Source organism: Martes martes (assembly GCF_963455335.1).
Source record: "Martes martes genome assembly, chromosome: 7".
Taxonomy (NCBI): Eukaryota; Metazoa; Chordata; class Mammalia; order Carnivora; family Mustelidae; genus Martes; species Martes martes.
In genome coordinates this window covers 99,016,445-99,033,533 of record NC_137894.1, presented here as the reverse complement: position 1 = coordinate 99,033,533, position 17,089 = coordinate 99,016,445, and the positions used below count along the sequence as shown (strand labels likewise).

Below are 17,089 nucleotides of genomic sequence, written 5' to 3'. Positions count from 1 at the left end.
CATCATAGCAGAAGAAAAATGTGTTGTGGGTCATGAAAATATGTTGACTAGGAAAAACTCCTGGAAGTTATATATGTCACTGCACATTTCATTGGCCAAATCAAGTCATGGCTATACCTAATTCGAGGAATTGGGGAAGTACAATCTTAACATGTGTAGAGAACTAGAAGCATTTGAACAGTCCACCCTTTTTGTGAACAGATATTCTCCTTCTTACATTTAGTTGCATCCTTGGCCCTTCCCAGTGGACATAACCCCCAAATCCCATCCAGTCACTATATCAAGTTCAAAGTCCAGGATCTCTGACTAATGCCCACTAGTGCTAATCTCTAACCAGTCTAGACATTATAAGTTACCTGTTTCCCACTCCCAGTTGAATACATAGAGTAGTGTAGGGACAAATACGAATACGTGTTCCGATTTGGAGAGGGGAGGAATGGAAGACACACACCAGACTTGAGACTATAGGAACTCTGAAATCTCACTGGGCAGATAGTGCCAGGGCTCTTCTTCCGTTCACTGGGTTCTCCAGGTCAGTGCTTTTCAAACTGTCTGTCATGAATGACCAGGGTTGGTTTTTGTTTTTGTTTTTTTTTAAATTCTTAATGATTCAAAATATAAATTTGTATTTTTGTTAACTACAATAAAAATGAATTGCAACAAAAATGGAATGAAAACACTTATCAAATGACAAGCCCAATTTTAAAATTTTTAGATTCAACAAACAGAAAATTACTGTGTAAAATGGGTTATAACAGCTTTTTGACATCTACGCTCAATGTCTGTGTTTGTCTCATTATTATAGACCCAGTAACAAACAGTTGGTATTTTGGCACATGCCCTAGGGCATAGTTCTCCATGGTCCTTCGCTTTACTCTGCAGGAGGTCCTTCCATTTTTATTATCTTTGGCCACATCTGAAGTTTATTTTGGAGAATATGGCCTCTTTCCATAGCTGAGCAGTTTTGTCAGCTTGCTTCCTAATAATAGAAGGGTGGGTGCTAAAGAACTAAGTTTCAAACAGCTAGTCTCTTGGATGGCGGTGGTTCTTTGAGTACCTTTATTTGAATACCTTGTTAAACATAACCATGTACACTGTTGGTGGGAATGCAAGCTGGTGCAGCCACTCTGGAGAACAGCATGGAGGTTCCTCAAGAAGTTGAAAATAGAGCTACCCTATGACCCAGCAATCGCACTACTGGGTATTTACCCTAAAGATACAAATGTAGTGATCCGAAGGGGCACGTGCACCCAAATGTTTACAGCAGCAATGTCCACAATAGCCAAACTATGGAAAGAACCTAGATGTCCGTCAACAGATGAATGGGTAAAGAGGATATGGTATATATAGACAGTGGAATACTATGCAGCCATCAAAAGAAATGAAATCTTGTCATTTGTGACGATGTGGATGGAAGTAGAGGGTATTCTGCTGAGTGAAATAAGTCAATCAGAGAAAGACAATTATTATATGATCTCCCTGATATGAGGAAGTTGAGAGGCAAAGTGGGGGGGTTTGGGGGTTAGGGAAGGAAAAAATGAAACAAGATGGGATCAGGAGGGAGACAAACCATAAGAGACTCTTAATCTCACAAAACAAACTGAGGGTTGCCGGGGTGAGTGGGGTAGGGAGATGGTGGTTGGGTTATGGACATTGGGGAAGATAGGTGCTATGGTGAATACTGTGAAGTGTGTAAACCTGGCGATTCACAGACCTGTACCCCCGGGGCTAATAATACATTATATGTTAATAAAAAATTAAAAATAACCAACAGCAACTATCACCCAGTGCTCATCTTCTGTCTACCAGCCTCTTCTGTTAGGGCCATATAAAGTTCATTAGCCACACAAGCCTGGGTACATTCTCGTTATAAATTCATTAGGTGTGTGTCACCTCCAAATTATTGTAGTGACTGTTTTGTCAAATGTTTTGTCACTCCTTAATGTGGATTGCTAAGCTCTGGTCTCTGGTGAAAGTTTCCCTGATTAGGCCCCGAACAGTCCTTGCTCCTTGGCCTCTGAGCCAGTGTTTTGGGGTTCTTGTTAAGGTAGCACCTCATTCTAATTTGTATACCAGTGATGATAAACTAGATTATGCTGCCATAATAACCCCTCAAAGCTCAGTGGCTTCTGACAATAAGGTTTATTTCCTCCTGTGTCACACACTCTTTGCATCTCAGTGAGGGTTCTCTGTGTTGTGCTCGTACTGGGACTCATGCAGAGGAATAGCCACCAGCTGAGCATTTTTGATGACTGTGAGAGAAGAAAATAACTCCTGCCCTACCCCACACTAGCTGTTAAACTGTTGCCTGAACGAGACATACCGCTTCTGCTTAAATTTCATTGGCCAGAGTAAGTCACCGGGCGGCCACAACCAATTCGCTAGAGGTGGAAAGTGCAGGAAGTTAAGCGTAATCCTACCTATTACTACACCAAAGTACCAAGGTTACATTTCTCCCAAGGTACTCATTTCTTTGTTGATATTTAGTTTGTTTTTGTATTTTTTAAAAACAGTATTTATTTATTTATTTTTGTGGGGAGTGGAGAGAAGCAGACTTCTCGCTGAGCAGGGAGCTGGATGTGGTACTTGATCCCAGGATCCTGACCTGAGCCAAAGGTGGATGGATGCCTAACTGACTGAGCCACCCAGGCACCTAATGTTTAGATTTTGAATAATTAAGTATTATTTTCTATTCCATTTCCTACTTACTGGAGAAAAAGAGTCACCAAGTACCTTCTGTATCTTTGTTTTTACTCTGTTCTCACTAGTATTCTTAATCCCTCCCCCTTTCCCATTCATACTTCCCTTCTCTTTAAAGATATTTTTATATGGAGAACATGTCTCTGGGCAAATGCATTTTTATTTTACATGCATGTGAAATGAACATTCTTCTGTAGCCCCACAGGGATAAGTTGGAGTAATAGGAGTAGGAGCTATAGAAAATGTGATTCCATACAAGTAATAACTTTAATGTTTAATTTTCATTTTTATTATTTTAATGCCAATGTAATCAACATACGGTGTTGTATTAGTTTCAGGTGTACAATATAGCAGTTCAACAATTCCATATATTACTCAGTGCTCATAAAGAGAAGTATACTCTTTTTTTTTTTTTTTTTTTGAAGATTTACTTATTTATTTTAAAGAGAGCCTGCGCATCCGAGGTTGGGGAGGGGCAAAGGGAGAGGAAGAATCTTTAAGCAGATTACCTGCTTTGCGTGGAGCCTGCCCCAAGTCTTGATATCAGGACCCTGAGATCACAACGTGAAACAAAACCAAGAGTTGGACGCTCAACTAACTGATCCACCCAGGTGTCCCAAGAGAAGTGTACTCTTAATCCCCTTCACCTGTTTTATCCATCCCCCCTCAACCCACCTCTCCTCTGATAACCCTCTGTTCTCTGTAGTTAAGAGTCTGGTTTTTGGTTTGTGTGTGTCTTTTTTTTCTGCATTTGTTTTGTTTAATTTCCACATTTGAGTGCAATCCTATGGTATTTGTCTTTCTCTTACTTATTTCACTTAGCATTATACCTTCTATTTCCATCCATGTTGTTGCAAATGGCAGGATTTCATTCTTTTTTATGGCTGAATAATATTCTAAAGTATATATGCTATATCTTCTTTATCCTTTTACCTAGTTATGGACACTTTGGCTGCTTCCATAGTTTGGCTATTGCCAAGTAATGCTGCAATAAACATAAATGTATATGAATCTTTTTGAATTAGTGTTTTTGTATTCTTTGGGTAAATACCCAGTAGTACAATTACTGGGTCATAGGGTAGTTATATTTGTAATTTTGGGGGGAACTTCCATACTGTTTTTCACAGTGGCTGTACCAGTTTGCTGGTACATGTGCATGAGAGTTCTTTTTTCTCCACATCCTCACCAATGCTTGTTTCTTGAACTTTTGATTTTAGCCCTTCTGATAGGCGCCAGGTGCTATCTCATTGTGGTTTCGATTTGCATTTTCCTGATGATGAGTGATGTTGAGCATATTTTCACGGGTCTGTTGGTCATCTGTATATCATCTTTGGATGTTTTTGTCTGTTTTTGTCTTCTGCCCATTTTTAAATCGGATTACTTTTTTTTTTTTTTGATGTTGAGTTGTGTAAGTTCTTTATGTATTTTGGATACTAACAGTTCTTTGGATATGTCATAAGCAGATATCTTCTCCCATTGAGTAGATTGTTTTTTGGTTTTGTTGGTTGTTTCCTTTGCTGTGCAGAGCTTTTTATTTTGACGTAGTCTGAATAGGATGACTTTAACTTTTAAAATCAAAATGAAAAGGTACACTATTTAAAGAGTTAGATGGTTCTGTGTAAGACTTCAGAACTCCCCTTGGTATCGTCCTCCTCCAATTTCTTATTCCTTAGGGGCAGTTATTTAAATTTCTCCCTGTTTCTTATGGCATCAATCTTCCTATTTCTAATAAACTTGACTTTTGGTGTTGTGAAAGTGAAGATTTAGCTCTTTTATTCCTCTTCCCACCCTGACTTTGTGTTTCCTTACTTTCTGTCTCCTTATTCTCTGAATTGTGGTTGTCTTAAATTTAGTTAAATCATTATTCAATGCTTATTTTTCTTAAATTTTTATTTATTCAGTGTTTATTTTATTATAATCATGTAAACTATTTCTGGCTGACCTGTGCAATATTCTCGGCTTTAAGTAATTCCTTAAGGAATCAAATTTATCAAAGATGGAACAAACTGCAAAGGTTTTAGTTGCTAATGAGTTCCTATCCCTCAAAGTATGTATGTAAAAATAATCCCCGACATCTCTAATTGATCAAATGCATAGTACTTTCACATCTATAATTTCATTCGTCCAATGAACTGGTGTGGGAAAGTATTCTAGCACTGAATGTGCAGACCTTTTGCTGCTAAAAAATTCATTCTATGGGAAAAGAATCCTATGTTAACCCTACTGTCCAACTAGTGTTAAAATAACTGAATTGTAACCACAAGCCCAGGAAAAATTATATTTATACTTGAATTGTTTAAAAGTTTTATCTTTTCATTAGGTTTTAGTTATTTTGTATAGTAACAAATGTTATATACTTATTATCTTAGTCTCAGGATGCATGCATTTCCCATCTCCCTGTAAAGAAAATATTGAATGACCTATTTTAAACCATTGCCATTAATATAAGTGGCTTTAAAATACACTGGTTTAAAATGGCTGTAATATGTAATCAGTGTTAATATCAAGGATACCCCTTAATTATATCATTAAAATTACTTTTTCATATACCCCTCACAGTCCTCACTCATTCTACTTGAACTTTTGAACTCTTGTTCATTATTAAATGTCAATGGCAGATTGTTCATTGATATAAATTAGCTCTAATGAAAATAATGTTAAGAAGAAATTGATGAGGGTGGGGAAGGAAGGAAGAAAACAAAAATGAAACAAAATGGGATTGGGAGGGAGACAAACCATGAGAGACTCTTAATCTCACAAAACAAACTGGAGGTTGCTGGGGAGGGTATGTGGAGAGGGTGGTTGGGTTATGGACATTGGAGAAAGTATGTGATATGGTGAATGCTGTGAAATGTGTAAGCCTGACAATTCACAGACATGTACTCCTGGGGCAAATAATAATTATATGTTAATAAAAATAATTAATAAAAAAAGAAGTAATTCAGTAATTAGTTCCTTTTTTTTTAAAGGAATAGTTGGTTTTTAAAGATTTATTTTTTTAATTTAAATTCAATTAATTAACATATAATATACTATTTGTTTCAGGGGTACAGGTCTGTGATTCATCAGTCTTATCTAATACCCAGTGCTCATTACAACTCATACCCTCCCAATGTCCATCACCTAGTTACCCCATTCGCCTACCTCCTCCCCTCCAGCAACCCTCAATTTGTTTCCTAAGATTAAGAGTCTCTTATGGTTTGTCTCCCTCTCTGGTTTTGTCTTGTTTCATTTTTTTCTCTCTTCTCCTATGATTTGCAGCCATCAAAAAAAAAAAAAATTTTTTTTTTAAAGATTTATTTATTTATTTATTTGACAGACAGAGACTACAAGTAGGCAGAGAAGCAGGCAGAGAGAGAGGAGAAAGCAGGCTCCCCGCCGAGCAGAGAGCCCAGTGTGGGGCTCGATCCCAGCACCCTGGGATCACGACCTGAGCTGAAGGCAGAGGCTTAACCCACTGAACCACCCAGGTGCCCCCCCACCCCCCCAAAAAAAAATCTTGTTATATGCAACAACATGGGTGGAACTAGAGGATATTATGCTAAGTGAAATAAGTCAATCAGAGAAAGACAATTACCATATGATCTCACTGATAGGTGGAATTTAAGAAACAAGATATCGGATCATAGGAATACCTGCTTCTTAAGGAGAGAAGTTACATGCTTCCTGATAAGATTAAAAGAGCAAAGTAGGGATGCCTAGGTGGCTCAGTTGGTTGATCATTTATCTGCCTTTGGCTCAGGTTATGATCCTAGAGTTCTGGCTCCTTGCTCAGTGGGGAGCCTGCGTTTCCCTCTGGGTACAACTTCCTTTGCTTGTGCATGCCACCCCCAACCCCTGACAAATAAATAAGTAAAATCTTAAAAAAAAAAAAAAAAAGTGAAGTAAATACCCAGTTTAGTATAAGTTTCACTAAATTTTTCATTCTTCTATCATTTTATTCTTTACTGAGAAAGCATACCCCTCTCCTTATGAGCAATTTTTAGCTATTTTTTTCTGTCTCTTGTTTTGAGATAGTGATCTTTTGCTTGAAAGATAGGGATTCTGTTTGAAATTTTAAAAAAATTAAAATTCTCACCTATGCTTGTGGGTGTATATTACCTCCTAGAAGTATGATATATTTTCCCAAACTATCTTCTTTTAAATTTAGGTAGTATAGATCATCAGTAGAAAAACTTCCTGAAAGAAGAAATTGTTCAAGAGAAATTTGAAGGTAGCAAAACAGAAGAGGAAGAATTGACAACAGATGCAGAGGATAGCATGGAAGTAAGTACAGCATGAAGGAAGATGAAAGGAGGATATTTAAAACAAATCTGAGTTCAGAAGATAGAGTTGAATGAAAATATGGGTTGGAAAAGATGCTTGAATTTCTAAGCTATATAAATAAGTCTAAGTCATGTATTAAAAGTATATTTAGAAGGAATGTCCTTTAAATAGTTTTTATAGCTGTCTTCTAGGGAATTTAAAATAAAAAGAATGTGGACATAGTAGATATGGATTTTGGATGTCTCACTCCCATTTAATGGTATTAAATAACTGAGTATTGATTGTAAGTCTGTTCTAGGTAGAGAAAGATAAAATGCCCAGTTTAAAACAAGGATTAGACAATGTTTGAGGATTAATTTTAGAACCCTTAAAAATGACAATTAGCTTAACATCCTTTAGTGAATATCTATTAAACTCAAAATATTTCATATTGAATTTTCTAGATATCTTTGATATCTTTTGCAAGTATCAAAAATCAATAGTATTATTAAATCAATGCCATTTTATACCATCCCTCTCAAATATTTACTAGAAGGAAATAGGAAAGTACTGGCAAGATCAAATATATAAGTAATGCCTTATATTATTCTTTTTTGCAGATTTTACTTCATTCATTTGTTTAACAAATTTATTCAGCAAAACTTTGTTGAACACCTGCTCTTGCTAGGTATTACCCTAGGCAACAGAACCGCAGCACTGAAAAAAACAGACAAAAACCTCCTGCCCATGTACAACTACAGCTGATGATGTCTTCCAGTTTCAATTTATTTAGAGTGGGCTTCTCTTTTGTCATGATGTGCATTTTTTGTAAGTCAGCGGTAGGCTCTCTATCAGAACTGAGTCCTCAGAAATATTTCAGTACATTACAACCAGGAAAAGCCTCCTTAGCTTATTTTTGTCAAGCTGGTAAGTATTTTTTATATTCTACATGATTTTTTGTGATGTTTCTATTGCTGTTTAATCAATATTCTCAGTGGGAATTTATTGTCAGGATTAGTATTATGTGCCATAAAGCTGCTACTAAAATATGCCTGCCTGAGTTTAAATCCCGATCTTGCCACTGTATGATTTTGATCAAGTCACCTAGCTTCTCTGTGTTTTTGTTATCATCCTTAATGAGGAAATAATACTTGCTTTATAAATTTGTTGTAGGGATTAAATGAATTTACTCATATGACTAGTCCATAGTAAATACTAGATAAGAATTAGCGATTAGTAGAATTATATCTGAATTTCATCTAGTCATTTCTGAAAGTATACTTTTTGGTATTTTTAGTGAACAAATAAAAGTGTTTTAAAACTTTAAATGAAGTATTAGTAACACTTTTGTTTAATACCTTGCTTTAGCTGTACCATTAATTACACTGATCAACCAGTTGAACATAACTAAAAATTGTAATGGTCTCATTAAGTCTTTATCCCTTAAAAAAACTATTCTTGGAATTAGTAAGTGGAACGAATCCACATTTCTGTTGGCTCTCTTCTAATTGTCACTTGAAAATGGTATTTTAAAATTATTTTGAGGGGCGCCTGGGTGGCTCAGTCAGTTAAGTGTTGGATTCTTGACTTCAGCTCAGGTCATGATCTCAGGGTGGTGAGATTGAGCCCCACAATGGGCTCTGTGCTGGGTGTGGAGCCTGCTTGAGATTCTCTTCCTCTCCTGCTGCCCCTCCCCCTCACTTGCATGCATGCTCTCTCTCTTTCTCTCATTAAAAAAAAAAAGCTTTAAAATCGTTTTGAAAGTTTTGTACATGTATCCATGTGTGTTGTGCATGTGGTATTAAACTTGGAAAAATAATGTCAAATGTTAGCTTTAAATTAAAAAAAAATTTTTTTTTGAGATTTTTTATTTATTTATTTGACAGAGAGACCACAAGTAGGCAGAGAGCAGGCAGAGAGAGATGGGGAAGCAGGCTCCCTGCTGACCGAGATCCCGATGCAGGGCTTGATCCCAGGACCCTGAGATCATGACCTGAGCTGAAGGCAGAGGCTTAACCCACTGAGCCACCCAGGTGGCTCAGTTATTAAACATTTATTCTATTCTTGTTTTAGAAAATTTTTTTTAAAGATTTTACTTATTTATTTGACAGAGAGAGATCACAAGTAGGCAGAGAGGCAGGCAGAGAGAGAGAGAGAGAGGAAGGAATCAGGCTCCCTGCTGAGCAGAGAGCCCTATATGGGGCTGGATCCCAGGAGCCTGGGATCATGACCTGAGCCGAAGGCAGAGGCTTTAACCCACTGAGTCACCCAGGTGCCCCTTGTTTTAGATATTTTAAAAATTTACTTACAAAGTTAAAATATATCATAAAAACATTAGAAATATGAATAATGAGGCAATAGGAAATAAGGGTATAAAAATATATAACTAGGTATGTTTACTTGATTATTTGTTGTTTTGTATACTTTTAGGGCAAAATGATCTGTTTCTTCTTCAGTGTGCAGCTTTCAGGTTTAGTTTTAAAAATTCATCTTTTCTAAGGAGCAAGCCATAAAACATTCATTAAACATTTCTTATTTTTAGATTCTCCAAGAAACTCTGTATTTCTTGAAGAACTGAATGAAGCTGTTAAACCTCTCCAGGACTATGGAATTTCAGTTGCAAAGGTAGGAAGACATTTTTTGTTACTAAATTATTAGTGACAGACACTTTATAATTATATGACTTAAGGCTGAGTATCTAAATATACTTATGTTTCACACCTTTTTCCAGACTGGAAAAATTTTTTTCCTACCGTTTTATATACGAAAAAACAGAAGCACAGAAAGATAGTTCCAGGTTATTGTGTAAATTAATACATGAAGAAAAAAAGCTGTTCAGAATTCTTTGGCTTAGAATTTAATTTATTTTGTAAACTGTTTTATTGAGGCCATGGTTCAGTTTTCAATCCTATGGTTAGGCTTTGTTGTTTTGTTTTGCCTGACAAATATATTATAATAGATCTCTGTATTCAATTATTTATTAAATTTCAGTTTATTAGCACAGTTTATTAGCTCAGTTTATGACCACAAACTGAGGTACAAAAATTGAGGTAATTGTTTGCTTTTCTAGTCTTCTGAGTCTTTATAATTACTTATGTTTCAGTTTTCCCTTTATTTTTAGAATAAAGTCAAAACACTCTAACTTGAAATAACGTATTTAATTTTTTTCTCAAAAAAATGTTTAAACTTATCATTGAGTATATGGAAAATTTCCACATGCGTCATAGATTAGATAGCTCCACGAGCTTTTCATTTACTTTAATCTTAGAATTTGTACCTCAGAAAATTGAATGATTAAAACCCGGTGATTATTGAATTCTCTCAGATTAGTGTCTACCTAACTTTCTGTGTACATTTATTCTTTCTTAGTTCATTAGCCTTCCACCTCTGAGAGATGGTCACTGTCCCACTTGGTCCCTACAGCTAGAGTTCCCAGGGCAGGAAGCATAGAAAGGTCAACTAATCTTGGCTATTTTTTTTTTAAAGATTTTATTTATTTATTTGAGAGAGAGACAGTGAGAGAGATCATGAAAGGGGAGAAGGACAGAGGGAGCAGACTCCCCATGGAGCAGGGAGCCCGATGTGGGGATCATGACCTGAGCTGAATGCAGACACTTAACCAACTGAGCCGCCCAGGCGCCCTAATCTTGGCTATTAAAGGGAAACTCTTTCCTCTACCCAGAGAACACTTTCGACATCAAGTGTGTGAGTGTTCCCACACCAGTCAGTTCTGTCACTAGCTGCCCACTTAGCCCAGATCTTACAGGTTAAGGGCTCAGTCCTATAAGACTGCCCTCCCCCTGCCAGCTTCAGATGCCAATCCCAAGGAGTGGATTCCCAGGTTACCTACAACTTCTGCCTGACTTGGCTACAAATTGGGGGCTTTCACAACCCCCTCCTTTGGTTTGATAATTTGCTGTAATGGCTCACAGGAATAAGGGAAAACACTTTGTTTACTAGTACTGCTTTATTATAAATGATGGAGCCCTGAAACAGCCCAATGGATGAGCTGCATAGAGCGAGGTCTGGAAGTCTTGAGCACAGGAGCTTCTGTCCTTTTCTGGTTTGGACTGTGCCACACTCCTGGTACTTGGATGTGTTCACCACCCTGGAAGCTCTCCAAGCCCTGTTGTTTAGGGTTTTTATGGGGGTTCCATTATGTGGACATGATTGAGTAAATCTTTGGCCCTTGGTGATTAACTCAATCTCCTGAGGATAGGAGGTGGGACAGAAAGTTCAACCTAATCATGCCTTTGTCTTTTTGGTTAAGAGTCTCCATCTCAAAGCTATATAGGAGCCCCCAGGGATCAGTCACCTCATTAGCATGCAGAAAGATACTCTTAAACACTATAGGGGTTTCCAAGGGTCTTAGAAGCTCTTATATAAGGAACTGGGGTTAAAGACCAAATATTAGAACAAAAGATACTCCTATCACTCAGGAAATAATAAGGGTTTCAGGATCCCTGTGTCAGGAACCAGGGGCAAAAACCAATTATCTGCTTCTTATTATATCACTGCTAAATACTTAAAAAATATTTTTATGTCAATTCTATATGTAACTTTGTTAACTTTGAACAACTGATTTCACTCTAGAATGATAATGGTGCTCATCTTCAAGGCGCTTTTAATAAAATTCTAAAGTTTAGAAATGAAATACTAGGCTGGTGTGACATTGAAAAGGGATAATCATGCTGTTTATCTAGTAGCTAATAACCATGTATCTAGTAACTAAAATAGAGTATTAAGGTTTATGCCCAGGGTGTTGCCTTTATGAACTAACAAAACTTAAAGTCTTGATTTTACAGTTGAGGATGCTAAGCTGTGTGGAAAGGAGACTGGTGAATAAGACAGACCTATATTGAGGACCTAGCTCACTCTCTGGCACATAATAGATACTGGGTAAATGTTTATGACCTTGAAATGAGGTGACTTTGTTTAGTCTTTTAGATAGATATGTGACTAAGATCCAGTCTATTTCCTTGAAGAATTTAGATCCTAAATAGGGGAGAAAAAAATATATTCGCAAATCATTTCAGAAATTAGCAGAACACAATCATTGTAATAGTTACAAATAAAATGCCATTTAGATTTAAAGGAAGGGAAGGTCATACCTGATTGTCAGGGCAGAAGGTCAGGTGTGGTAGTAGGAAAGACTTGACAAAAAGTAGCATTTTTAAAAAATATTTTATTTATTTATTTGACAGATAGAGATCACAAGTAGGCAGAGAGGCAGGCAGAGAGAGAGAGAAAGGAGGAAGCAGGCTCCCTGCGGAGCAGAGATCCCGATGCGGGACTCAGTTCCAGGACCCTGAGATCATGACCTGAGCCGAAGACAGAGGCTTAACCCTCTGAGCCACCCAGGCGCCCAAAAAGTATCATTTTGAGATTGTCTTTAAAAGTTAAGATTTCAGGAGGAAGATGCAGATGAAGGAAACACTAAAATATAAAGTGGACTAAATGTTCCAGTTAAGACAAAGATTGCCAAGCTGGGTATGATAACCAAACCCTACTCTGTACTATTTAGAAATTCATCTTAAAATAAAGGCTTCAGACATCTTCAAGGTAAATGAAGGAAAAAGATGTATCATGTAAGTGATGATCAGAAGAAAGCTGGTGTAGCTATCTTACTATATCAAAGCAGGTTTTAAAACAAAAAAACCTTTGGATCATCTTTGACTTTTCATTTTGTTGTAAACAATCCATCAATAAATCTTTAGGTTCTATTATTAAAACTTCTCAAATCTTCTCACATCCTATACTTTCACCACACCCCCCTGTCTAAATCTTCTTCACTTATCATCTGGGAAATTATAGTAGCCTTCTAATAATTGGTCTTTCTCCTTTAATTCTTGTCCCACTAAACTTTTCTCCACACATAATTCATATGTGTCAGGTCACTTTGCTACCCCTTCCCATTACATTAGGATAAAATAGAAACCTTTCACTCTTGCTGACACTGGCTTCCTCTCTAATTTCATTTTTTCTCTCTTTACCTAGCTCGGTTTGTTCCTGAAACCTACAGGTCATCTTTTTGTTACTTGGACAAGCTAGAAGTGTTTTTTTCCATAAGGCCTTTGCAAATATTTTCCCTGCTGCTTAGAACTTCTCTCTTTCATATATTTATATAATCATATGCATCGTTCCATTCCTTCTGTTCTTTGTGCAAAGATCACTCCCTCCTGCAAGCCTTCCTTGGTTACCTATCTAAAATGTCCTGTCATACACTGTCCCCTTAGTATTTTTTTCTATATGGAACTTAACACTGCATATTAATTAGTTTTTAAAATTGTATCTACTTTTAGAATGTAAGTTCTAAAGGTAAAGATTTTTATTTGGAACTTAACTGTACCCCTGGTGACTAGAAGACTGACTAACATATGATAGGTGTTCATATATATGTTGAATGGGATGAATGGAAAAAAAAATCTATTGTCATAATGTCAACCATCCCCTATACACTGACTTGTAAAAATTCTTGCTAACATTCAGTTTTTTTGGGGGGTGTAGCTGTATTCTGGCTTTTAATTCTAATTCTCTATTCCTAATACTTTTTTCTGAGTATCAGTTCTCCTTTTCTTGCTTTTGAAAATAAACGTGGCTTCCCGGGTTGTCATTCTGCTTCCTTTCAGATTCCATTAAAATTAAATTGAGCAACACACACACAGAGACACACAAAACCCCGAACCCATTTAAAAAAAAAAACACAAACAAAAACTTACAAAGTCTAAAATGAAATAACTTTTTCTTGCAGCCTTAGTTTAAGTTTTGTTAGCAGCTACTCCTTGCCCCATCTTGAAACCTCTTCATTCTCTTTGTCTCTTTCCTTCCTCCTGGATCCCATGCTACAAACACATGCCCCGTCTTCTCCCTAGATCTTCTTGCTGGATTGGTGAAAAATCTCTTGAACCTCTTCTGTCCTTCTTTGCTTTACTTCAGGTGCCAGTCATCTTTGCCCTGCACCGATGTGATACTTGTTTAACCTGCCTCCTTATCTTTGCGCTCGCTTGCCTTCCATTGTATCTTCATGTTGCTGCCAGGTTTATCCTTATATTTTTCACACAGAGTCTAGATTATAAACTCTCAAGGGCTGTTATGGCTGCTTTAATGTCATCAGTGATTAAGGTTCATTGTTTCTGAGGCACCATCCTCATGTCCATGATTACTGCTGGTGTCCTAGCTGCCTTGTCTGTTTTTTCTCAGAAAGAAGTGGGAAAAGAGTGTAAGTCAGCTCCCTTTTAGGAACCATCTGGAATCCAATGCCAGTGACTTCAAACACTGTTCAGCCATCTGTACCTGTTGGGGAGTCTGGAAAAGTCTTTCCTTGGGACACTTGGGTTTAGGGAAGTTCTGTTAGTAAAACAAAAGGGAAGGATGGATTTTGGGTAAGAAACCAACAGTGTCTGTATTCCAGCTGTTGAGATGCTTTCAGGCTCCCAACTTACCACTTACTTCTGCTACTTGGCTTTTATTCATGATTTTTTGTCCTGCCTTAATTGTTTCTTTCCTTTTCTACGTGGTTACCTCCAACTTGTTCTATAAGGTTGAGTTAAATGTAAACGCTTAAGTACAATTAAATAGAACTATTAGGTGTAGAAATAATTCCTTAGGGTTACCTCAAGCACTTGAATAAATGAGAAATTATAGGATACAAATCAGAAAGAAAAGTAAAATAAAAAATCTGACCTGGAGACAGACTGTACTGCTTAATTTTCCTTCTTGTTTCCCTAACCAAGAAACTTGACCTTTTGATATATACTCTAAACCTTAAATATAATCTTTTAAAGGTTAATTGTGTCAAAGAAGAAACATCAAGATACTGTGGAAAAGAGAAGGATTTGATGAAAGCATATTTATTCAGGTAAAGTATTTTTTGAGTGTGATAGGCAGACATAAAGCTATACTTCTAGAATATTAAAATATACAAAATATCACTAAGTCAGAATAAAGTTGCATGCAGTAGGAGTCATATGAAGCTTAGCAAACAGTCTAAGCCATAGATTTGTTACCTGTGCTTCAGCTTTCTTATCTATAAAATGAGATAAAATAACTCTAAAACCTACTTCACTGGCTTGTTTTGAATATTACATGAGAATTCTTATGTAAACTCCTACTATAAGTGCCTGGAAAGTAATCACTTAACAAATTTAGTGTTTTGAGTAGATCTGTCAGGTCCGTATTTAGGTGTGAAAGAAATGTATTTTTGAAAGATCTGCCAATGTCCCAGTTCCTCCCCACTTTGGTATGCTAGTCTCTCTGAGGTTTCTCAGAGTCTTTTCCCCAAACTATTTGGATTTGGCCTAAGAAGAGGGGACAGATTCTGTCTCCTCAGAGATCAACTGCTCAGGACACTTCTTTTTCTCTCCAACTTGTCTCCTTTCCCAGCCCATTTAGGGAATGTGTATATATGTGACTGGGAAGTTGGTAGGAAGCCTTGTTGAGACTCATGTGTTTTTCCCAGTCTTTTTGCCTAGCCCAGGGTCTAAGCTCCTCAAAGTCAATGTATTTATTGAGTATAAATATTCAATAAATATTTTTGTGTGTTTTATGGTCAGCATGCTGGTAGGGGAGGTACATGGGATAATAGATAACACTCAGGCTCTGACATCAAAGAACTTATAACCTACTGTATTGGAAAGACAAGAAAAATGAATTCCAAGGGAATATTTCTGTAATGCTTTTTGAAATTTTTTGTAGGGGCAACATCTTACTTAGAGAATTGCCTCCTGATACTCTGTTTGATGTGAATGCCATTGTTGCTCATGTTCTCTTGTAAGTACGGAGGTACCCATTCATTTGTTGTTTATCTCTTGATTTCATTAGAGGCTTCTACAATCCGTTAAAATATTTTAGGGTTTTAACATTATATTTGTAGGCATTCATTTCACACAAATTACTGGTCTATCTTCTCCCTATGTAGAGGATCTCAAGTGTCTTGAATGGCAGAGGATACAGAAACATTTTTATATAAGAAATAGGAGAGGACACAATCACATGGTGATAGTATTGTTTTTCCTTTTGAGTATAACTGTGGAGTAAGGATTTTACCAGGTAAGAAGCTCATTTTGCTATTCTCACTGGGATTTTTAAAATGTCTGGCGTGCTTCTCATCCCAGCCAGATTTTTCTGGAGTCTGTAGCTCTGTGCTTACTCGGTAGGTACAGAAACAGTGCAAATAGTCCCAGCACACATCTTAGTGTTTACTGAGAGAGGGAGAGAGAGAGAGAGAATCTAAATTTAACTTCCCTGGCATAGAATCTTTACACCTAGGATTTAGGCCTATGAGGAGTCCATTCTTGTATTCTCCCCCTGAATGGAGTTTGGTTTCCTCCTCAGTGACACAGCTAGAAGCTACAACTTAATCAGGGGTACAAGGTTACATGGACTTTTCCAGTTTAATGTTGTGTTAGGACTGCTGGCACTTAGACCTTTGCTGACATTGAGTATCTTTGTTGTCTGCTTGGCTACCCTGTTCCTTCTCCTCTTGGACTGGATTCCCATAAAAATTGGGTGAAAGTTAAATGACAGGAAACTCAAAACTTATAGGTGAAAAGTTGTGGTTATCATTTTGAAAATGGACACTTTAAAATTTTCCAGTACCCATCATATATAAATGAAAAGATTTTAGAAATCCCTGCCAATGATGGAGCCTAAGACCTGTAGACCAAGAAGCCAGTTGTAAAGAGTGAATGGCAGCCTTTTGGAGAGGAATTCCAAAGAACTGGTATGGCTTCTCTTCTCTAGGAATATAGTGTTTTGTTACATAGACAGATACAGAAACAGGAAATATTAAGTAGTAAGTAAATTGGTAGCAACTTCTATGTATGAGGGCATAAGGATCCACAACACAGGGAAAAATTTCTTGTGTCTAGGATGAAGGCAAATATTTGTTAAGAAGGCTTCCTGGTGGAGGTGGCACTTGGAATGAATCTTAAAGGATAAGTAGGAGTTTGCTTGGTGAAGAAACAGAAGATGGGGAAGGCGGGGGAAACTGAGCAAAGGCATGGAGGTTAGAATACTTTGGGGGGGGCATTTTTTTTTTAAATAAAATTTTTAAAAGATTTTTATTTTTTTGAGAGAAAGCAGGGGGAGAGGCAGAAGGAGAAGCAGATGCCCTGCTGAGCAGGGAGCCCAATGTAGGGCTTTG

General features: G+C 37.0%; 1 protein-coding gene across 1 annotated transcript in view; it reads left to right on the top strand.

Moving 5' to 3' along the window:
* TXNDC16 (thioredoxin domain containing 16) overlaps window positions 1–17,089 on the top strand; it is a 111,373-nt gene that overhangs the window by 3,932 nt on the left and 90,352 nt on the right. Inside the window, exons 3-7 of the mRNA XM_080807725.1 lie at window positions 6,851–6,966; window positions 7,566–7,872; window positions 9,488–9,570; window positions 14,730–14,803; window positions 15,640–15,714. Coding sequence (XP_080663851.1) covers window positions 7,710–7,872; window positions 9,488–9,570; window positions 14,730–14,803; window positions 15,640–15,714 — 395 coding nt within the window. The 5' untranslated portion in view covers window positions 6,851–6,966; window positions 7,566–7,709. The remainder of the gene's footprint in view (window positions 1–6,850; window positions 6,967–7,565; window positions 7,873–9,487; window positions 9,571–14,729; window positions 14,804–15,639; window positions 15,715–17,089) is intronic.